Source organism: Balaenoptera ricei, chromosome 10 (genome assembly GCF_028023285.1).
Source record: "Balaenoptera ricei isolate mBalRic1 chromosome 10, mBalRic1.hap2, whole genome shotgun sequence".
Lineage (NCBI taxonomy): Eukaryota > Metazoa > Chordata > Mammalia > Artiodactyla > Balaenopteridae > Balaenoptera > Balaenoptera ricei.
Window position 1 is genome coordinate 61,085,755 of NC_082648.1, and position 24,641 is coordinate 61,110,395.

The 24,641-nt window shown below is 40.1% G+C and overlaps 2 protein-coding genes across 2 annotated transcripts in view; both read left to right on the forward strand.

Moving 5' to 3' along the window:
• TRHDE (thyrotropin releasing hormone degrading enzyme) overlaps positions 1-24,641 on the forward strand; it is a 396,268-nt gene that overhangs the window by 142,079 nt on the left and 229,548 nt on the right. The gene's annotated exons all lie outside the window — the stretch shown is intronic.
• On the forward strand, positions 16,356-17,042 carry LOC132372619 (FXYD domain-containing ion transport regulator 6-like). Its single transcript, XM_059934698.1, has one exon. It carries the CDS (start codon positions 16,358-16,360, stop codon positions 16,643-16,645), a length of 288 nt encoding a protein of 95 aa, XP_059790681.1. The 5' UTR covers positions 16,356-16,357; the 3' UTR covers positions 16,646-17,042.

Genomic DNA, 24,641 nt, shown 5'->3' on the forward strand with positions numbered 1-24,641 from the left:
TTGCTAATGATGCCTAGGGAGTTCCAGAGGGTAGAATGAAAGAGCTTGGAACAGATGTGAATTTGAATCGGATTAGGGAATGTACACATACAAATATGGCAAAGACTCAAGTTGTTGAGAGATGCCCTGGATGCTTGGGATTATGATGGTTGAATCGGCTTCATTGTCTGTTAAGAAAAGCCAATAATCAAATCTAATTATGACTTTCTTCTCTGTACAATTTTTTTCTTAGGAAATTTTGTTATTCCTAAGAAAAAGAAGAGTTGTGTTGGGAAATGAGAGGGGTAAAAGTCACAAATACATGCTGCTCTGTGGATTTCCTTTAAATCCTGTTGAAAGTGGCATGTTTAGAATCTACCTGTTATCTGAGCTATGAGTCAAATTGCTCAGTGTTTAGAATTTGAGAGCTCAGGAAATGTTGTCTTGCCTCATTTATTAGACACTGGTGACTATTAACACATTTAAGTTAAGCACATTAATAAGGTAGGCCTGAAAATAGTTCATCTTAACATTTCTAAGGCTATGCAGTTAATTGTCTAAACTAGTATTTCTTAAACTTTACCACCTTCAGAGCACAAATGGGTAGTGTATACCTAAGCACATTCACACAAGCCAGATGAATTACTAATTGTCATCCCAACCCATTCATTCTCTCCCAGTGAAGCACTGCAGAAAGCAAATGTATGGGAATTTTATCGATATATTAACCCTGATTCAAACAGAAAAGACTTATTAATAGTAAGCTTTAACACTTTCATGAAATTTGTAGTAATATCTTTGTAATACTTGTGACACATTTCACATCTGAGCTCAGCAATCTGAGATTCACTGTCTAGGCTCAGTACAAAAATCATGTCAACTGTAACACAGCACTATACTGTTCGAAATAAATCAACCACTGTCTAAGAAAGAGGATCAGCGTATTTCCTTTTCTGTAATCATTTATTTGTAGTTTTTTTCATCTCTTATCTTCAGTGACTGATATATTTGACAACAGATACACAAAATCTGACACTGTCAGAGCAGACCCTCAATTTTGCTATTTGCTAGGTTTAAAAATGTGACAGATTCTGAAACATGAGATATGTTCCCTGAAATTGACTGTTTGCTTAAGCGCTCTCCTTCCCCACCGTTTCCTTGTTCCCCCTTTCCTTCTCGGGAATAACTGCATCGCAACATGAGGGCCACCTTCTTGTGGCCCAAGTTCTGAAAAATGTGGGCCGTGTAGGCATGAGGCTTACTAAGTCACCTCTGACCTTCTGTGAGCTCTAACTTATTTGACATTTGTGATGTTAAACAGGTAAACATTCCCACCATAGAACCCTTGTTTCCCCCACCAAGCCTGCTCCATCTTCCATCTTCTTCATTTTAACAAATGGCAGCCCCTGGTAGAGGGATGCTTAGGTAAACTATTGAAGAGTCAGTCTTGATTCTGTCTTCTGTATAGCCTTCATGCAACTCATCAGCAAGTCCTCTAGGCTTCTACCTTCAACATGTATACTGTGTTTTACTCATTCTCCCTATTTCTACTGCTACTCCCTGGTCCACGTCACCATCTTCTTCCTCCTGTATTATTGAACCAGCCTCTAAACTACTCTCTCTCTTGCAACTTTTTTGCAACCTTCCCTGCTGCCCGATTCTATTGTCTAAACAACAACCAAGAGTGAGCTTTTAAAAATATAAATCACATTTACATTAGTCTCACCCTGTATGACCAGGCCACCAAAAATGGCTATTCTCTTGCTCTCTGTACATCTCCTGCTCGACCAGTCCCTGCTTCACCTACACCGTACTCATATGACTGACCTTCCCTCTTAATCATGGAGCCTAACCAGTAAATGCTTATGTACTTGACCATGGCTCCAAGCAGTGATTGCTCTAATCGTCAGATCAGAAGAGCTCCACTATGATAGTTTATCAAAGGGGAAGACATATGCCCAGTGAAGGTCATTAGCCCGTAGGGCTAGGAGGGACATGCCTCTCTGCTGGTTCACCTGGTAACTGATGAGCTAACCTGAGGTCAGTTCCCCCTATAACTGGTAGCTCCCTCTCCTGCCCCAGAGGGAAGGCTGCTGCCATGTCCTGCCTGCAGTCTGCCGTCCACGATGGGGTGTCAATCCAAGACCTTCTTTCTTCATACGTGTAAGATCCCCCACCTATTAAACCATTGATGTCTCTGTCACTGACTGCAGGGCTCTTTCTTCAGTATTAATGCTGGGCAAGTACAGGGCTTGCACGGCTGCGTGGTGCAGCCCAACACTCCCTCTGTTGCTTCCCATCAAATTTAGAACAAGTCCTTATGTCAGCCTATGAGGCCCTCCATGATCTGACTCCTGGTTACCTTTCTGACTGAACCTACCATTGCCTTTGTGCTTATTCCTCTCTATTTATATGATTTTTTTAATGCTTACTTGAATACACCAGTCTCATTTCGTCCTTTAAATTATTGCTCCTTCAGTCTGAAGTGCTTTTTCACTAGCGACATATTTTGGGAATATGTTCAAATGCCACCTCCTATCAGAGATAGACATTCCCTGATGATCTTATCAAAAGTAACTACCCATTAGATCCTATCTCCTTGTCCCTCTTTATTTTTCTTTATAGCATGTATATATGCATTGTATTGTATATTTTGCCATTTATATAATAATGTCTACTTATTAAACTGGAAATTTCCTAAGGGCAGGAATTTTATCTTGTTAACCATGTATGATTTCTCAGTGCCTGATGTAAGGGAACAAAACTTGCCACCCCCAAATATGTCTCTTTGTCTTGAGGATTATTTGGGGCTGATTGTCTTTAAGAAACAAAAGGCTCAGGAAGAGCTTTTACTTCCTCCACTTTACTGCCTAAAAGAATTTAGATAAAGGGCCTGTTCCAGGAAGAGGCACTATCACCATAAATAACTAAAGTATAATATGAGCTAGGTGTGGTAGACTGGGGGAAACTTAGCTCTGCCTCTTTGATCAAAGTCCTCTCTGGGTCCTATTGACTTTGCATGGCCCAGCAAATATTTATTTACTAGCAAACTTTTGTTCACCAAACATTTGCTCTTTTTCATCTTCCTGTAGTTGCCTTTCTTTCTTTTGAAGTCCCAAACCCCTACCCTCTTCTCCTTCTCTCAGATGGCATAATAAGCTTCAATTGTCTAACTTGTCCTTGGGCCCCATATCCTTATGGAATCCCTGAATGCATGTAATTAAAATTTGATTTTCTCCTATTACTCTGTCTAATGTCTCTTTAATTCTTGGACCAGCCAGAAGAACCTAGAAAGGTAGAGGAAATTATCTTTTCCTCCCCCATCCTGATGTACAATAGATGCTCAATAAATATGTGCTGGATAAGTGAATTATTGAAATATCAGTGTTGATTGTAAATTACCCCTAGTTCACTATTTTTTTCTTTCTCTAAGTTTAGACAGTCTCAATTATTTTAAGTCAGCAGAACCCAATTTAAAAATTAAATCTGAAATGGGATAGGACGGAGTCAAGATGGCAGTGTGGGAAGACACAGAGTTCACATCTCCCCACAACTAGGGCACCTGCTGGATGCTGATGGGGCACCCTGACGCCCAAGGAGACAGGAAGAACCCCCAAGCGAACCAGTAGGATGTGGGGGGACTGAGGGGGGAGGAGAAGTGGAGGCCAGACAGGACCGGTGCCCCGAGGGGTGGCTTAGAGGGGGGAGGGGTTCCCACGCCTAGAGGGACCTTCTGGGGCTCGGATCAGGGGGAGCTGGCCCAGCGTTTCCCCTGCCCAGTCGGCTGGGGAAGTCTGCCTGGCTCTGGGACTGGGTCCTAGGCCCTCAGAGGTCCCCTCCAGGCCCAGTTGGGCCTGGAGATGTAGGAGGGAGGCCAGGAGAGAACAGAAGAGTCAGGCAGCAGGGGCCCTCTAGGACCAGAGGAGCGGGAAAGGAGTGGAGGGTGTTTGCCCTGCCCACTCGGGCATGGGGAGCCTGCTGAGCTCCCAGGCCGGTCCCCCATCCTCCAAAGCCCCCTCCAGGCTGAGTGGGTCCTCAGGACATAGGAAGGAGGCCAGAGAGATCAGGAGAAGCAGGTGGGACAGGACCTCCAGGACCAGAGAAGCAGGAGAGGAGCGGAGGGCATCTGCCCCACCTACTCGAACCCAGGAAGCCTGCTGGCCTCCCAGGTGGGGTCCCCCGCCCTCTGAGACTACAGTTGGGAGGCACGCCTGGGCCCCTTCTGTTCCGTTGAGCCTAAGCCATACCCCCCACATCCCCCAGGGCCTTTTCCAGCCCTGTGGGTCCTAAGCATAGGCCCCACCCACTGCCCAAACCTTGTCCCTGCTTAGGCCCTGCCCTCCACAGCCAAGGCCTTTTCAACTTTTTTTTTTCCTCCTCCTCTTTTTTACTATTGTGGTTCCGTTTTACCTTCTGATTGTTGTTTCATCTATATTTTTATATTTTTTCTAACATATCCATTAGTTTCCTAGTCTAATTTTATTTTTTACTTTCTTATTGTTCTCCATTTTTAATTTTTTTTTGCTGCACCATGCAGCTTGTGTGATCTTGGTTCACAAGCCAGGGATTGGGCCAAAGCTCCTGTGGTGGGAGCTCCGAGTGCAAACCACTGGACTAACAGAGAACCTCAGACCCCAGGGAATATTCATCTGAGTGAGGTCTCCCAGAAGTCCTCATCTCAGCATCAAGACCCAGCCCTACCCAACAGCCTACAAACTCCAGTGTTGGAAGCCTCAGGCCAAACAATCAGTAAGACAGGAACACAATCCCACTCATGAAAAAAAGGAAAAAAAAAAAATGAGATGGCAAAAAAAAAAGTCACACATGAAGGAGCAAGGTAAAAACCTACAAGACCAAATAAATAAAGAGGAAATAGGCAATCTACCTGAAAAAGAATTCAGAGTAATGATAGTAAAGATGATCCAGAATCTCGGAAATAGAATGGAGGCATGGATTGAGAAAATACACGAAATGTTTAACAAAGATCTAGAAGAACTAAAGAAAAAACAAACAGAGATGAACAACACAAAAACTGAAATGAAAATACACTAAAAGGAATCAAAAACAGAATAACTGAGGCAGAAGAAAGAATAAGTGAGCTGGAAGACAAAATGGTGGAAATAACTGCCGAGGAGCAGAATAAAGAAAAAAGAATGAAAAGAATTGAAGGCAATCTCAGAGACCTCTGGGACAACACGAAACACACCAACATCAAATTATAGGGGTCCTAGAAGAAGAAGAGTAAAAGAAAGAGTCTGAGAAAATATTTGAAGGATTATAGTGGAAAACTTCCCTAACATGGGAAAGGAAATAGTCACCCAAGTCCAGGAAGCACAGAGAGTCCCATACAGGATAAACCCTAGGAGAAACACACCAAGACACATATTAATCAAACTAACAAAAATTAAATTTAAAGAAAAAATATTAAAAGCAGCAAGGGAAAACCAAAATATAACATACAAAGGAATCCCCATAAGGTTATCAGCTGATTTTTCAGCAGAAACTCTGCAGGCCAGAAGGGAGTGACAGGATATACTTAAAGTGATGAAAGGGAAAAACCTACAACCAAGATTACTCTGCCCAGCAAGGATCTCATTCAGATTCGACGGAGAAATCAAAAGCTTTCCAGACAAGCAAAAACTAAGAGAATTCAGCACCACCAAACCAGCTTTACAACAAATGCTAAAGGAACTTCTCTAGATGGGAAACACAAGAGAAGAAAAAGACCCACAAAAACAAACCCAAAACAATTAAGAAAACGGTAATAGGAGCATACATATCGATAATAAACTTGAATGTAAATGGATTAAATGCCCCAACCAAAAGACACAGACTGGCTGAATGGATACAAAACAAGAGCCATATATATGCTGTCTACAAGAGACCCACTTCAGACCTAGGGACACACACAGACTGAAAGTGAAGGGATGGAAAAAGATATTCCATGCAAATGGAAATCAAAAGAAAGCTGGAGTAGCAATACTTGTATCAGATAAAATAGACTTTAAAATAAAGATGGTTATGAGAGATAAGGAAGCACACTACATATTGATCAAGGGATCCATCCAAGAAGAAGATATAGCAATTATAAATGCTTATGCACCCAACATAGGAGCACCTCAATACATAAGGCAAATGCTAACAACCATGAAGGGGGAAATCGACAGTAACACAATAATAGTAGGGGACTTTAACACCCCACTTACACCAATGGACAGATCATCCAAACAGAAAACAAATAAGGAAACACAAGCTTTAAATGACACAATAGACCAGATAGATTTAATTGATATTTATAGAACATTCCCCCCAAAAGTGGAAGAATACACTTTCTTCTCAAGTGCACATGGAACATTCTTCAGGATGGATCACATCTTGGGTCACAAATCAAGCCTCAGAAAATTTAAGAACATTGAAATCATATCAAGTATCTTTTCTGACCACATCGCTATGAGATTGGAAATCAATTACAGGAAAAACATTGTAAAAACCACAAATACATAGAGGCTAAACAGTGCACTACTAAATAATCAAGAGATCACTGAAGAAATCAAAGAAGAAATTAAAAAATACCTAGAAACAAATGACAATGAAAACACAACAACCCAAAACCTATGGGAAGCAGCAAAAGCAGTCCTAAGAGGGAAGTTTATAGCAATTCAGTCTCACCTCAAGAAACAAGAAAAATCTCAAATAAACAATCTAACCCTACACCTAAGACAACTAGAGAAAGAAGAACAAAGAAAACTCAAAGTCAGTAGAAGGTAAGAAATCATAAAGATCAGAGCAGAAATAAGTGAAATAGAAATGAAGAAGAGAATAGCAAAGATCAATAAAGCTAAAATCTGGTTCTTTGGGAAGATAAACAAAATTGATAAACCCTTAGCCAGACTCATCAAGAAAAAAAGGGAGAGGATGCAAATCAATAAAATTAGAATGGACAACCATGAAGAAATGGACAAATTCTTGTAAAGGTACAATTTTCCGACTGAAGCAGGAAGAATTAGAAAATATAAACAGACCTATCACAAGTAATGAAATTGAAACTGTAATTAAAAATCTTCCAACAAACAGAAGTCCAGGACCAGATGGCTTCACAGGCAAATTCTATGAAACATTTAGAGAAGAGCTAACACTGATCCTCTCAAACTCTTCCAAAAAAATTGCAGAGGGAGGAACACTCCCAAATTCATCCTACGAAGCCACCATCACCCTGATACCAAAAGCAGAAAAAGATATCCCCCCAAAAAGAAAATTATAGAGCAATATCACTGATGAACATAGATGCAAAAATCCTGAACAAAATACTAACAAACAGAATCCAACAACATATTAAAAGGATCATACACCATGATCAAGTGGTATTTATCCCAGGGATGCAAGGATTCTTCAGTATATGCAAATCAATCAATGTGATACACCGTATTAACAAATTGAAGAATAAAAGCCATATGATCATCTTGATAGATGCAGAACAAGCTTTTGACAAAATTCAACACCCATTTATGATAAAAACTCTCCAGAAAATGGGCATAGAGGGAACCTCCCTCAACATAATGAAGGCCATATATGACAAAGCCACAGCAAACATCATACTCAATGGTGAAAAACTGAAAGCATTTCCACAAAGATCAGGAACAAGACAAGGATGTCCACTCTCATCACTCTTATTCAACATAGTCTTGGAAGTCCTAGCCATGGCAATCAGAGAAGAAAAAGAAATAAAAGGAATCCAAACTGGAAAAGAAGAAGCAAAACTGTCACTGATTGCAGATGATATGACACTATGCATAGAAAATCCTAAAGATGCCACCAGAAAACTACTAGAACTAATCAATGAATTTGGTAAGGTTGCAGGATACAAAATTAATCCACAGAAATCTCTGGCATTCCTATACACTAACAACGAAAGATCAGAAAGAGAAATTAAGGAAACAGTCCCATCTACCATTGCAAGAAAAAGAATAACATACCTAGGAATAAACCTACCTAGGGAGGTGAAAGATTTGTACTCAGAAAACTGTAAAACACTGATGAAAAGAATGAAAGATGACATAAACAGATGGAGAAATATACCATGTTCTTGGACTGGAAGAATCAATATTGTGAAAATGACTATATTACCCAAAGCAATCTACAGATTCATTGCAATCCCTATCAAACTACCAATGGCATTTTTCACAGAATTAGAACAAAAAATTTTACAATTCGTATGGAAACACAAAAGACCCCGAATAGCCAAAGCAATCTTGAGAAAGAAAAACAGAGCTGGAGGAATCAGCCTCCCTGACTTCAAACTATACTACAAATCTACAGTAATCAAGACAGTATAGTACTGGCACAAAAACAGAAATATAGATCAATGGTACAGGATAGAAATCCCATAGATAAACCCACACACATATAGTCACCTAATTTATGACAAAGGAGGCAAGAACATACAATGGAGAAAAGATAGCCTCTTCAATAAGTGGTGCTGGGAAAACTGGATAGCTACAGGGCTTCCCTGGTGGCGCAGCGGTTGAGAGTCTGCCTGCCAATGCAGGGAACACGGGTTCGAGTCCTGGTCTGGGAAGATCCCACGTGCCGCGGAGCAACTAGGCCCGTGAGCCACAGCTGCTGAGCCTGCGCGTCTGGAGCCTGTGCTCCACAACAAGAGAGGCCTCGATAGTGAGAGGCCCGCGCACCGCGATGAAGAGTGGCCCCTGCTCGCTGCAACTAGAGAAAGCCCTTGCACAGAAACGAAGACCCAACACAGCCAAAAATAAATAAATAAATAAATAAAATAAAAAATAATGGAATTCCTTTAAATAAAAAAATGTTAGTAATGTTTAAAAAAAAAAAAAAAAAAAAAAAAAAAAAAAACTGGATAGCTACATGTAAAAGAATGAAATTAGAACACTACCTAACAGCATACACAAAAATAAACTCAAAATGGATTAAAGACCTCAATGTAACACCGGACACTAGAAAACTCTTAGGGGAAAGCATAAGAAAAACACTATTTGACATAAATCACAGCAAGATCTTTTTTGATCCACCTCCTAGAGTAATGGAAATAAAAACAAAAATAAACAAATGAGACCTAATGAAACTTCAAAGCTTTTGCACAGCAAAGGAAACCATAAATAAGATGAAAAGCCAACCCTCAGAATGGGAGAAAATATTTGCAAATGAAACAACGGACAAAGGATTAATCTCCAAAATATACAAACACCTCATGGAGCTCAATGTCAAAAAAACAAACAACCCAATCAAAAAATGGGCAGAAGACCTGAATAGACATTTCACCAAAGAAGACATACAGATGGTCAAGAGGCACATGAAAAGATGCTCAACATCACTAATTAGAGAAATTCAAATCAAAACTACAATGAGGTATCACCTCACACCAGTCAGAATGGCCATTATCAAAAAATCTAGAAACAATAAATGCTGGAGAGGATGTGGTGAAAAAGGCACCCTCCTGCACTGTTGGTGGGAATGTAAATTGATACAGCCACTATGGAGAACAGTATGAAGGTTCCTTAAAAATCTAAAATAGAACTACCATATGACCCAGCAATCACACTACTGGGCATATACCCTGAGAAAACCATAATTCAAAAAGAGACACGCACCACAATGTTCATTGCAGCACTATTTATAATAGCCAGGACATGGGAGCAACCTAAGTGTCCATCGACAGATGAATGGATAAAGCAGATGTGGCATATATATACACTGGAATATTAGCCATAAAAAGAAGCGAAATTGAGTTATTTGTAGTAAGGTGAATGGACCCAGAGTCTGTCATAGAGTGAAGTAAGTCAGAAAGAGAAAAACAAATACTGTATGCTAACACATATATGTGGAATCTAACAACCACAATAAAAAAAGGTACTGATGAGCCTAGTGGCAGGACAGGAAGAAAGATGTAGACATAGAGAATGGACTTGAGGACACGGGGTGGGAGGGGTAAGCTGGAGTGAAGTGAGAGTAGCATGGACACATATACACTACCAAATGTAAAATAGATAGCTAGTGGGAAGCAGCAGCATAGCACAGGGCCATCAGCTCGGTGCTTTGTGACCACCTAGAGGGGTGGGATAGGGAGGGTGGGAGGGAGGCTCAAGAGGGAGGGGATATGGGGATATATGTATGCATATGGCTGATTCACTTTGCTGTACAACAAAAACTAACAGTATTGTGAAGCAATTATACTCCAATAAAGATCTAGTAAAAAAAAATTAAATCTTATTTGAACTCCAATATAGACCAAAAAATGCAAGCAGAACTTGTTAATGGAGTGGGAGATTGGTGTGGTATCCTTCACTCACCACTTTCTTCAAGAAGTGCAAACTGAAGTATTACATACTTACTTTTAATAGGAACATTTTACCAGTCTAGACTTGAGCTGTTTCCAAATTAATAGAGAAATTAAACTCCAAGTATTACCTGAAGACCAGTGTTAGAAAAATCTTCACAGAGTGGCTGAGGAGAATCTCCTAAACATTAGATCATGAAATTGAGTTTTTAAGAGAAGAATATCTAATTCTTGTTAAGAAACCATTTTATCTAGCAAGTGGGTCAAGTTCTAATTTCTGGAATAATCCTATGTGGAACTTGATAATTGTTTGCTTATTTAATAATGATAATAATTATAAAACACATCTTTGCTGCTTAATAGAATAAAGGAAATAGGGATGATTTATTTATTGTATTATTCACATAGGAACATAAATGTCAAAGCTGTGAGTTACTAACAGTTTTTTTTTTAATCATGAAAACCACTATAATTCATGGCAAAAGCTAAAATTTGCAAGTAGGAAGCTCAAATTAAATCCAGTTTGTAATTGACAAGGCATATCAACTGCAAAAATAGCTTCTTTTCAGTGGATTTTAGAGGACTCCTGCACAAGTTTAATTTTAAAAAAATTCTTTTATTCTTTATTAAAGTGTAGTCATTCTTATGACTTTAAAAACAAACTACTTTTTTAAAAAAGAGTGAACTTTCAATGATATAGGACTGACACACTTCTAGGTTCTTTACTGCCTCTGTATCTCAATTGTCTGTGGTCTATTTTAAAATGTAGATGAATAAGCTATCAAGGGAGAAAATGGAGTGAAATGATTTCAGTTTTAATTTCTCACTCAACCACTAACTCACTCTTTAATCTTGGGCAAAAATCTCCCTGGACCTCAGTTTTTTGATCTAATAAATGGGAATCTTACTGTTTGTCATTTTCATTTTCTGTTAGCATATTGACAGATGAATATCAAGACTTTTGAGTCAGAAAGTGACTTATTTGGTGACTCTAGATGAGAGACCTATGGAAGTATGTTAAATTCTTCTGTTCAATTAAGCAGATATGTCTTCCTCTGTATTAGTAAAATGAGTCATTTTAAATAGTGAAAATTGACTTATAGGACACTGTAGCAGAAAGTATTTTGCAAGGTGTTCAAGTTTATTGGTATTAAAGTAATTTCCTGGTTTTTGAGAGTTTTTCCATGGCAATGTAGAAAACTAGTTATTGGTATTAATTGCTTCTGGTATGAGTAATTCTTTTTTTTCCAAAGGAGAGATACATGTTAGACTACACATATATTTATTTAACATGGAGGTGTAAGCAAAATCAGATTTCACATATTGACAAATAAAAACTCTCAGGATAAATGTGTTTGTTATACACTTCAGCAGCTATGCACCTCAAGAGCTTCCATTTAACAAGTATTGCATATTCTCAAACCTTGGGGGAGTGAGGATTTGGCAGAGATACTGGCAAAGATGTCTTTCAAGTTACTACTTTATATTTCTAAGTAACTTAAAAGTAAGTCACAGCCCTTGCTTATAGTGACGATTTTAAGTAAACCATATCAGGACCGGATTATAGATTACATATATTTCGTTAGATCACGTGTTTGATTTCACTGTATATTGTATGCTATTCAGATTTGAGGGAATAAAAAAGTCTTAATTAAGGAAGCTATGATTACTGAAACATTTTGCATGTTGAGTAATGTTCTCTTGAGTCTTACCTAGAGCATTTTATGTCTTTATTTGAAGAAAGTAATTTTCAATTAGAGAAGGAGAACATTAATGGACTAAAATAATTTCTATCTTGAATTATTATATTTTGTATACAGTTAAGATAATCTGCTGAGAATATTTAGGTGATTTTTTAAATATAAATTTATTTATTTATTTTTGGCTGTGTTGGGTCTTTGTTGCTGCATGGGGGCTTTCTCTAGTTGCAGCGAGGGGGGTCACTCTTCGCTGCGGTGCGAGGGCCTCTCATTGCAGTGGCTTCTCTCGTTGTGGAGCACGGGCTCTAGGCACGCGGGCCTCAGCAGCCGTGGCTCATGAGCTCCAGAGTGCAGGCTCAGTAGTGGTGGCGTACGGGGCTTAGTTGCTCCGCAGCATGTGGGATCTTCCCAGACCAGGGATCGAACCCGTGTCCCCTGCATTGGCAGGCGGATTCCCATCCAGTGCGCCACCAGGGAAGTCCCAGGCGATTTTTAAAGATAAAATATTTTGGGAAGTTTCTACTGAGTCACTTTTTTCTTTTTTTGTATGCATACCACTATTTTTCAGCCTCACTTTGTTATAAATGACATATATACTAGGGAAAAAATTAACATTCAGAGAATACATCGTAGCCTTTTTAGTTTTTATTTTTAAGTGATATTTTTAAAGTGATTTTTGGCTTTTGGGGGGGGTTGTCTTTTTTTAAGGCAGACCTCCATGACAGTTATAATTTTTCCAATGTATCATTAGGAAATTAATACATACCTAATACTAAGGACAGCAAAAGTGATAGCTGACATTCACTGAGGTCTTACTATATATGAGGCATTTACTAAGCATTTTACATCTATTTTCTCACTGAATTCTGATCTCCTTGTGTGGCTAGTATTACCATTATTGTTGCCAAAATTCGGCCTCTGTGTACCGGGGCCGGATTAAATCTCGGAGACAGAGTTTTGGGTGAAGTAGAGAGAAATAGTTTTATTGCTTTGCCAGGCAAAGTGGGCCACATCGGGCTAATGCCCTCAAGACTGTGTGCCCGCCCTGGAGGGGGTAGTGAGGAGTCTTACAGTGTTCAAAGAGCAGGGCGTGATCGGCTCGTGGACGTTCTTCTGATTGGTCGGTGGTGAGGTAATGGAGAGTCAGCATCAACAATCTTCTGGTTCCAAGCGGTTTGGGGGTCTACGTGCTTGTGGGCAGCATACAGTTAATTTCTTCCACCTGCTGGGGGGTTCAGTATCTGCAAAATAGCTCAAAGGATATGGCTCAGAATATTATCTGTGGTCCTTGAAGAAGAACTAAATGTCCTTGACTTTGTTTAATGGCCGAAGTATTATTATTTTGTCTTGCTTGACTGTTTTCCTTCCTTTCTGCATTTTCTCACTTCTCTGATTAAATTTATTCTTTGACTAAAGTTTTTCTACAGACGAAAAGCAGGTGGAGGACAGGGGTGGAGGTCTATTCTGGGAAGGCCTCATAGGGTTCTCCTCGATTACATTATCCTTATTTTACAGAAGGGAAAACTGAGCCTTGAAAAGGTTTAGTGGCTAGAGTCACTGTGGTACTGTGATTTATAATAAGAAATATATATTTGGTCCTTGTTCCTTTCTGACACAAAGCTCCTAAAACCCTTAGGATTCCCTAAGTGTTGAGAGCGATAAAGTGTCTTTTGTTATGTTAATAAGGTGAATTTAGCTGACACCTAGGGATGGGGGCTGGTTGCCAGACAACCAACCCAGTGATTAGAGGGTTGAACTTTCAGTCCTACCCGTTGACCTTTGAGGGGAAGGGAGGAAGGGGGAGGGGAGAGGACCTGGAGGTTGAATCAATTACCAGTGGTCAATAATTTAATCAATCATGCCTATGTAATGAAGCCTCCATAAAACCCAACAAGGACATGGTTTGGAGACATCTGGATTGGTGAACATGTGGAGATGGGGGAGAGTGGCTCACGTGCAGAGGGGATGGAAGCTCTGTGCCCTTTCCCCATGCCTTACCCTGTGCATCTCTTCCATGTGGCTGTTCCTGAGTTATATCCTTTTATAATAAACCCATGATCTAGTAAGTAAAATGTTTCTCTGAGTACTGTGAGCTGCTCTAGCAAATGAATCAAACTTGAGGAGGGTGTCCTTGGAAACTAGCCAGCTGGTCAGAGGTAGAGGTAACAACCCTCATTTAGGATTGACACCTCTGAAGTGGGGTGGGGGCTGTGCGGGGTCGGGGGGGCAAGTCTGAACCCATAACCTGGAGAATCTGGTGCTATCTCTGGGTATATAGTGTCAGAATTAAGTTGAATTGTAGGGCACTCAGCTGGTGTCCTAGAGCAGGGGTCCCCAACCCCTGGGCCACGGGCTGTTACTGTTAGGAACTGGGCCGCATAGCAGGACATGAGTGGCGGGCAGGCGAGTGAGCGAAGCTTCATCTGCCGCTCCCCATCGCTCCCCATCGCTAGCATTACCGCCTGAACCATCTCCCCCGCTTCCCCCGATCCGTGGAAAAATTGTCTTCCACAAAACCAGTCCCTGGTGCCAAAAAGGTTGGGGACCTCCGTACTAGAGAACTCCTACTTGGTGTAGGAACCTTCTCCGCCATCACTGGAATTGGTACCAAAACCTGTTTAGTCACATTCACAGCAAGTGGAAAAGTAAGGATTTGCCCCCAAGCAGCGTGCTCTAGAGACTGCAGCTGACCATTACGCATAGAAATTGAGGTTTTCCTTTAAACTGGCAAATGGCAGTTTAAATATAAGAAAAGTTTAAGATCTCGTTCACATTAACAACAGATTTTATAAAAGCAGTAGGAATATCATTAATAAGAAATCTTTGAATCTGTATTTGGTGTCATTTAATAATCTACTTGAATCATTGTATGTATTATCTTAAAATAAACTTGACAAGTGCTCTTAAAGTTCAGTTGAAAGAATAGAAATAGATGAGCAAGAATGGACCACAAACATTTGGAAAGAGAATAGTAATGGCTGGGACTGAGGAGTGCTTTCCTTTCTAGACGTGGATGAAAAGCTGCTAAGTGGAATTGTTGGCCAGAGATAAGTAACACATTTTTTTCTTTGTTTCAGTATTTTGGTTAAGATGGTTACATTTACTTATTTTCTTGACTGAATTCTAGTATACTTATCTTTTAATGAGATTTCCTTATTGCTTCCCAAATAAATCTGTATTAGTTTGCTAGGGCTACAGTAACAGTACCACAAACTGGGTGGCTTAAGCAAGAGAAATTTTCTTGTCTCACAGCTCTGGAGGCTAGAAGTTCCAGATCAAGGTGTAGGCAGGTTTGGTTCCTTCTGAGGGTTGTGAGGGCGAATCTGTTTCGTGCCGCTCTCCTAGCCTCTGGTGGTTTGCTGGCAATCCATGGTGTTCGTTGGCTTGTTAGGAACATCACCCTGATCACTGCCTTTGTCCTCACATGACATTCTCCGCATTTGCATGTCTTCCTTCTGCATGGGTCTGTCTCTGTGTACAGACTTCCTCCTTTTTAAGGATATCAGTCATATTGAACTAGGGCTCCCCTAATGGCTTCACCTTGAGTTGATCATCTGCAAAGAACCTATTTCCAAATACGGTCACATTCACAAGTACTAGGGGTTAGGATTTCAAAATTTTTTTTTAGGGGACGCAATTCATCCCGTAACACTATCTCATTCTAGTTTTGACGATGCTACATTTCCTATGAAGGACCCCCACTGACATATTCAGCAGGACACACTTTCATCCTTCACTTCCTAAGGTAAAAGGTGATTAGTACACTTGGGGAGACTGCCTGATTCAGTGGCAGGGTGGAGGTTCAAGGTGCCTACAGTCTGCCTTAGAGCTGAGAAACAGTTGTAAGCTGATGATTGCTTCTTCACTAATCTCCCTCTGCTTCATCCAACCTCATTATTTTGCCAGTTTTTACCTTCTCATTTGGTAGTTCTGGTATAAGATCATATACTCAGTTTACTTAAGTCCAGAAAAAGCTGGTGCCTATGATGGGAGAACAGAAGTAAGTAATATGTAATCACCCCAGACACCCCTCCCCCCCACATACCATCTTCTCTCAGGAACCTGAAAATCTAGTGATATAGGCAAAGAAACACATGATACAGAATGTGGCAAATACTAAGATAAAAGTTTGTTTAGATAGTTGCGAGAGCAGAGAAAAGAGAGGCACTTCCTTGAAGACACGATGAGATGATGATTGAGCTGAGTCTTGAAGAATGAAGGGGAAGTCAAGAATGGGAAGGACGACCTCACACCGTGTGGAGAGAGCTCAGAGCCGGGGTGGGAATCCGATTGGGGCCCTTGCCGGGCTGAGGGTTAGAGTGGGGGGTCTCCTACCCAGAGAGTCATTTTCCTCCCTCCGTCCCCAGACGCCATGGAGGTGGCGCTGCTCTTCCTGTGCGGCCTGCTGGCCCCAGTGGTCCTGGCCAATGCAGCTGAGCAGGAGAAAGAAAAGGACCCTTTTCATTATGACTACCAGACCCTGAGGATCGGGGGATTGGTGTTTGCTGTGGTCCTCTTCTCGGTGGGGATCCTGCTTATCCTAAGTCGCAGATGCAAGTGCAGTTTTAACCAGAAGCCGCAGGCTCCAGGGGACGAGGAGGCCCAGGTGGAGAACCTCATCACTGCAAATGCAACGGAGCCCCAGAAAGCAGAGAACTGAAGTGCAGCCCTCAGGCACAAAGAACCTGAAGGCAGCTGCTTGAACCTTTAGATGCAAATGCTGATGCTTAAGAAAACCGGCCACTTCAGCCACAGATCTTTCCCCAGGAGAAGCCAAGAACTTGTGTGTCCCCCGCCCTCTCCCCAACCCCTAGACACCTGTCCTCAACTTAATGATGCAACCCCTGCCTCCCTGCAGCCTGTGGTCTCGTCCACCTCCTGTGACGTGTGTCTGTGTGTGTGTTTGTGTGTGTGTGTGTCTGATGACTGTGGTCTTCATGGCTGCTTGTTCGTGGATGACACTGTATTTTAGTGAACCTGGCCCCACTTTCCTGGGCAAGAGCTCAGCCATGTGGCTGTCAGCCCGTCTCTGCTCTCCATGGCCCCATCACCTTCCACTCCTGGGAGCCTGCTTTGTCCCTAAGAGACCAGTTCCTTCTCTTGATTTAGGGGTGGATGGAGGGGTTGGGCACGGGCGGGAGTCTCCGATTGGCTTGGGACTTGGGAAGGTTTACATCACCTTCGTGATCCTTCTGCATGGCCCGTCTTCACTCCTTTTATAAGAACCTTGCTTCCATATTTGTCCCTGGACCAAGTCTGTTCTGAGGTCCCTTGGCAGTGAGAGGTTCCCAGCAAGGAGCTGATGAGCCTGCTTTTCTCTCGGGCAGCTACACCTCTTCCCTGGTGCCCATCTGCCCCACCTCACTCCGCCCCTGGGGAACGTGCCCCTTGCATATCTTCTCAGCAATAACCCCCGTGGGCTCTGGAACCCTACCCCCTTCTCCAGCCTTCCCTGCTCCCAAGACGCCCATCTCTAGCCCAGCTCGTCTGGACTCAGACTCCTGTTCCTGACCTGGGGCTCTGGCAGGTGATGGCTGAAGGGGTGCATTCAGCTGGGGCCAGTGCTCTGGGGAGGGGCAGCTGGGAGAGCAGGGGTCCTTTGCTTCTCTGTCCGCATCCCATTGGCCAGGCAGCAGCGGGGGCTCCTGCACCCTCTGCTCGCCTGTCACTGGCCAGAACGGCAAGTGCGGCGGCTGTGCTGCGGGTTAGGGACCCGGCAGGGCTCTGCGCAGCCCTGCTGGGGCGGGGGGAACAGCACGAGGTCGAAGCTGGTGAAGAGAGTGGAAAATCAGACCCTGCCCCTCCCACTCATCGTGTTCTCGTGGAAACTAACCAAACCGTGCTGCTGTGACCAGGACTGCTGTTCTCTGTGTCGTGATGTCTCCTCAACAACGATGAAAGGAATAAAAATACCACTTGCTTCCTAAAAAAAAAAAAGAATAGGAAGGACATTCAGGTAGACAAAATAATAAAAGCAGACTGAATTATCCTGTTCTCAGCCTTCTTTTCATTCAGTGCACCTTTGCATTGTTTGCTGTGTAGCAAGTTCTAAGTGCTTGACATATATGATTTTATTTCGTTCTCATAGCAACCTGGTGAGACAAATCCTAATAGTTTCCAATGAGGAAACTGAGAGATTAAAAACTTGCCCAGGGTCATTGGAGTTCAATCCCAAGTTGGAACCTAAATATTCATACTTGCCTTAAAGGAAAGATGGATTTTAAAATAAGGTCCCAGAGCGGATTCCCAGGCGCCTGGATTGGACACAGGAGTAGGATAGACCGTATCCAAAGATGGCAGAGTTTCAAGCTGAAGGGTAATCTAGATTCTGGAATGAAGCCAACATTGAAATTCAGCTAGGAAGTCCAAGTCGGACTTCCATTTGCAGAAGATAGTCAGAAAAGTAGAACCCAATAGGACAGAAACCAGAGTTACCAGAACAGATCATGGGGGCTTGGAGTGGAGTGAAGGAGGTAGGTCCTAGTTGAAGTTGGTTTGAGCAGGCATTTCTGATTTTGACTATGGGTAGAAAGGAAAATATTAAGGAGATGAAGTTGACTCATACTTGATTTCTGTGCTATTTATAGCTAAGCAGGATGCACACAAACATATGTGTGTGTATGTGTGTGTGTTTCTATAGTATCTGTACTCAGTGTGTTGTACTATCTATGTGCCAGACTACCTGGGTTAAGTCTTAGCTCTGACATTTCCTAGATAGGTGACCATGGGCAACTTAGTTATTCTGTCAGTGCTTCTGTTTTCTTGTCTATAAAATAAGGATAACAATAGCATCTACATGTAAAACACATAGATCAGTGCCTAGTATACAGTAACTTCTCAATTAACAGTAGATGATAAATTCTTCAAGGAGATTGTAACGAGGGAGACAGATCTAAGTAAAGATATTTAGAGTAGAATCTTAATGGTCATTTGTTGAGTGCCCCCTATGTTTAAGGCATGTGCTAGGAACATTTAGGAGTTATCCCGTTTCATCCTTAAGATATCACTAGTCCTTTTTTACAGAAGACAATACTGAGACAAAGAGAACAATATATGAGTATAGATGGTAGAACAGGACACTGTAATGACTCTATCTGGTGGTAGGTATGGGGGAAGGTCATGGAACACCTCATGGAGGTGTTAATTTTTTATCTACTGACTTGAAAATATTGTATATAACTTGTCTGTTTTTGTTCATTCAAAATGATCTCTATGTAGATCAGAACTCTAGTTGCTATTGTTTGAGATGTCTCTACTCTCTTCAGTGGTCCTCTTTCATGACTTGATTTGGTTCTCTAGTTGTACATTGGTATATCGTATCTCTAATACTCAGTTAATTCCTAATTATACTTTTCCCCAAAGTCATCTCCTATCTTAAGCCTAGCTCGCTGAAGTCTACTGTTATTTTTCTTTTTCTCTACCACATCTGTTCTCCGTGTGTGCTTGGACCACAGAAGGGAAAATAAAAAACAAACAAACAAAACACTCACTTGGCTAATTCACAGAGGTTTTATGCAGATTCATTCAAAACCTCACACAAAGTCCTTTGTGATGTTTCTAAAAGGGTGAATGCGCTTGGTCAGTGTAAAGGAAAACATAACATTTCATGAGGATTATATTTGCAAGTAAGTTGGCAGTCTGGCAGATATGGTGCAGTTACTGAGGGCAACATTTTGGGGTATAAACATCAAATAGATGGTCAGTGTCCTTGTCTTTAATTCATATCACTATTACCTTTGCAGGAACATTTGCTTTGTAAGACTTGCCAACTGCAACAGCTCTTTTTTTGTCTCATTAACTCCTCTCAATATTCAAACATTACTTTGCTTACTGGCCCATAGCACTTTCACTTCTCTCCTGCTTAAAAAAAAAAAAAAAGAAAGAAGCTTAAGTAAGTTACTTGGCTGTTTCACTAGAAAGCTTTCAGGGATGCGGGACTCTGAAGGCTTCTGTATAAAATAATGTGTAATATTATTTCAAATACTGTGTTTACAGAGCTCATACTGCTAAGGATTAAAGGAATGTGCTGTGACAAATCTGATTCTGAGTAGGATTGCCTTCCCTAAAATAGATCAGTCGAATTCAAGTAGAACTTTTGATTTATGAGAATTAGGGCTTCCCAGGGCACTGTATAGTGCTCTATATAATGACAACAGATTGTTGTTTCCACTGAGACTCCCAGTGGAATCCAGCAAAGATCTCTCCGTTTGCAATATCATTGCTTCTGAGCAGGGACCAGGATATTCAGGCTTCTTCTCATGTGAGGGGCACACAGCTTTTGGAGGAAATAGAATTTTTTCTGGTAGGTGTTGGTTGCCCTAATGAGAAATGAGTGGCGGTGTACCTGGATGTTTTTGGTGAGGGTGAATTTTTCTCCTCCTGAAGGAAACTTTAACGTAACTACTTCTCCCAAGTATTATTGAAATAGATTTTGCTATTTTAGAGAGTTCTAAAGTTCTCCCTCCTACTTCTTTGTGAGATGCATATATATTGCTTTCATTTTTTTCTACTAGAATTTGGATTTTTTCCATCAATTAACAATTTTGAAATTCTAAAAATCCATTCAGTTGACTATATCATGTAGTTTTACTTGTCTTAAAAAATTATTAAAGAAATGGTGCAAATAGGTATGAGACTTTTCACTATAAGCATCACACAGATAGATCATGGCTAAATGTGGGGTTAATAATTTTAAAATTTTTTGATAATTTGTTTTTGATTATAAAACAATGATATCAAAGTGTACAGAATGTCCCATTTTTGATTGAGGTGTCATTAAAATCATATATAGAAGGTTGCCAGGTAGGAGTAAGATGGTTCATTTTTCGTGCAGAGAATGAATGATAAGCTGCTCCATGACACTTGAATCCCTCGTCAAGGCCTTAAAGAGTCGGGAAAGATTGGGGGAATGAATTGCCAAAGATATTTCTTTTAGAGAGCTATTGTGCTGTCGTGAGTCACCATTCCAGTGACTTTAGGAGAAGGATGGTCTGTTCCCTCCCTCTCAAAGCTGGTTTGGGAAAACTTAAGTGAGGCGACCAGAACTCTAAATGTGTCCTCTACAGTTGGAAACCATAGAGGATGTATGTTTTCTTACATGTGAGAAAAACTAAAGCAGATCTAAGACTGAGGTCTGCCTCCTGCCTGAGAAATCTGGAGATGATAAAAGTTGACACATTGCTTTTTGACAAAGGGTGCTGATGTGTTTTGATTGACTTGTACTTGCAGAGTTTGTCAGGGCACATTTCCCATAGACTGAATATGGGCTACACAGGAGAAAAGTGGTATGGAATCACCTGAGGATTTATCCAAAGGTTATCGTCAGAGAAAAGAGTCTGGAAATGTACCATTAATAGCCAGGGCTTAAGGAAACCATCTCAAATGACCACCAGGAATAGAATCACATGTGCCCTGCAGGAATCATCCTCTAAGTCCACAAAGTACCTCATCAAAAGTCAGCTTTCATTATTTGCCAGGTTCAGAGAGCACAAAGCCACTCATCCAAGTAAGTACATTTTTGTTCCCTTAACTCATGTACCTCAATCCCTTGACTCAACCTCTTGTTTGCCACACACAACTTTAATCCTGGAGACAGGCTAATTAGCAGCTAGTGAAAGGGGAAGACATTGCATATAGGGAAGTACAATAGAGTAGAATAGCAAAGGGATCAAATGGGAGAGAAATTGAGTAGAGAGTGTGGAGTAGAATAGCAAAGAGATCCCTTTCAATACAGCAGACTCCAGACCAAAGCAGGCTAAAGTTAATGAGGGTGGGTGGGCGGAAGTGAAACAATTTAATGCTAATTGAGGTTTAAAACTTATTGTTGTCCAGGGCTGGATATCCAAAACATGAGACCTATTGCGATTTTTATCTAGGACGAGGAATATTCATTCCACTAAATAAAGTATAAAATGAAAGTGGGAGACAAATATTATTTGTGTTTTGTTTGCAATGAATATGTTTCTGTTACAAAAACATCAATGAAATATTAAATAATGTTAAATAAAGATACATCTTGGAATTTCCCTTTTTGGAAACATGATGAGATAGATTATTTGGACCAACCTTTGCGGTGGAATAATAACAACTAAAAATGCTTCATAAAATAGAAAAAAAAATTTTTTTAAGCACCAAAGATCTAAAAAGACAGTAAAGATCAACCAAATTAAAATGTAAATAAAAGCTGGAACCAGAAGGTTAAGAGGATCATTGAATCCCCCACTTTTCTCTGAGGAAGTTTGCCAAATGAGTTAAATTCAAGTGCAAATAGGATAACGTGGACAGGAAACAAACCTGGGACCCACTTTAGGTGGAGAGTCTAAAAGATAGCACTCCTCTTGTAGAGTTGGGAACCCCAAGGAATGTGTGAGGAGTAAAGGTAAACTGGCCTCATTCTTCCAGTACAGGTCTGTAAGGAAGATCATCTTGATGCTCTCCAAAGCAGAAGTGGAAACTCTCAGAGAGGTTATAACCACAGTCTGGTTCTCATGTGTATTTGAAACCCAAATTTACATATGTTGATGGCTCCCCAAAATCTGAATTCTGTTTAATTGCTTCTGAACTGGGGGTATCCTTAAGGACCTGATAGAAAGAAATTAAAAGCTTTTCTGCAGAAAGTTACCTTCATGTTAGCCTCAAAGAGTATCTATAAATATTTTTCTAAGGAAAATTACTCAGTAACACTTACTAGCAATCACAGAAGGAAATAGGGTATCAATAGCAAGAACCAACTAACAAAACATAAAACAAACACAAATGTGCAAATACTATAGTTATTGTAATTATAGTTACAAGTTATAAAATAGTCATGCTAACAATGTTCAAAGAAATAAAAATGTCTCTGAAGTTAGAGCATTCTAAACATACCCTAGCATATTTGAAAAGGAAACAAATATATGTTTTAGAAATGAGAAATCCAATAATTGAAATTAAAAACTCAATGAATCCATCAGAATAATTATCCAGAAAATCAGTCAGAATAACTTTCCAGAATTTAGCTTGAAGAGGCAAAGAAAAGAAAAATGTATATATGAAATATTTATATGAAAGAAACATTAAAATTCATGGAGGAGAGAAAAAGAAAGTCTAGTATATGAGGTATAATACATGTCTAATTGGAGTTCTAGAAGAAACGGAGGGGAAGTATGGGGAAGAGAAAATATTTGAGGAGATATTGGCTGCAAATTTTTCAGAACAGAACAATACAGTCTGTGGACTCAAAATGCCCAACAAATCCCAAGCATGATAAGTAGAAAGGAATACACACCTGAATATATCATATTCAGTGCACCAAATACAAGTTTAGATCTTAAAAGCAGCCAGAGATTTAAAAAAAAAAAAAAAGATTGTCTTCAAATTGGTAACAGACTGACAGCTAATTTCTTAATAGTAGCAATGAAGTCAGAAGAAAGTGGAATGATATCATTATTGTTCTGAAAGGAAAAAATACCCAGAGAATTGCATACCCGGAAAATGTCAGTAAATGAAAGACATTTTTCAGGCAGACAAATACTGAGTTCGTCATCAACAGACACTGTCAAGTGGAAACGTCAAAAAAAAAAGGTTGGGAAGATCTTATTAATGTCAGAAGGTTTTCCCACTGTTTCTAATCGACTCTCATGCCTCAGTGTTATCAGATTTAACCATATCACTTTATTAACTGATTGAGTGTGATTGGAAGTGACATGTCACTCAGAAGTGATACTTCTGAGCAGAATTTTTAAAACTGTTGTTCTCGATAGGAGTTTCTCCTTTAACTTTGATCCTGAAATGAAGAGTACATTAAACATAGCTGTAGTTGATCCACCATACGCATAAATGTGAGAGAAAAAGAAATCTTTGTTGTTGCAAGCCAATGAGATTTTGTAGTCATCAGTTATTGCAGCATAATTTAGACTAAAATTTCAATCCAGATGTAATTCAGTCTGAAGGAAAATAATCCCAGATGGAAGGTCTGGAAAACAAGAGAAATGACAAGAAAAAATTGGTAAATACCTAGGCAAATATAAAGTAACATTAATTGTTTAAAATAATAAAAATGTATCATGAAATTTAAAATAGAAATAAAGTAACTGGTAGTGATAACCTATCTACTGGGAGAGGAATAAATGTGGTTAAATTGCTCTAAAGTCCTCCTTGCCTTATCCAGGAAGAAGGCAGAAATTAAAGAACTATAAAACAATCCAAAAACAGGTCATCACAAGTTGATTTCCTGAAAAGAATAATAAAATTTACAAATATTTGTTGAGATTAATCAAGGAATAAAAAATGAGAATGTGCAAATAATCCATGTACAGAATAAAAAAAGAGTATCACCACAGGTACTGTATATGTTAAAAATAATGTGAGGCTTTTATTAATATTTTATGCTACTAGTTTTGACAGTTTGGTAAAATGGACAAATTCCTAGAAAAAATAAACTTATTAGTGTTGAGAAAAGTATAGAAATATATGAATAGTTCTTTATCTCTTAAACAAATTGAATATGCTAAAATGCTCCTACAAAAGAAACTCTGGTTCTAGCTGACTTTATTGAACTCTATCATATTCTAACAAATAGTAAAAAAAAGAATAACATCAATTTAAAAAAATTCTTAAATTCAATAGAAAAGCCAGAATGCTCCCCAATTTATTCTATGAGGCCAGCATAACTTTAA

Coding starts and splice junctions, on each gene's coding strand:
- LOC132372619 (XM_059934698.1), top strand. CDS start 16,358: ATGGAGGTGGCGCTGCTCTTCCTGTGCGGCCTGCTGGCCCCAGTGGTC.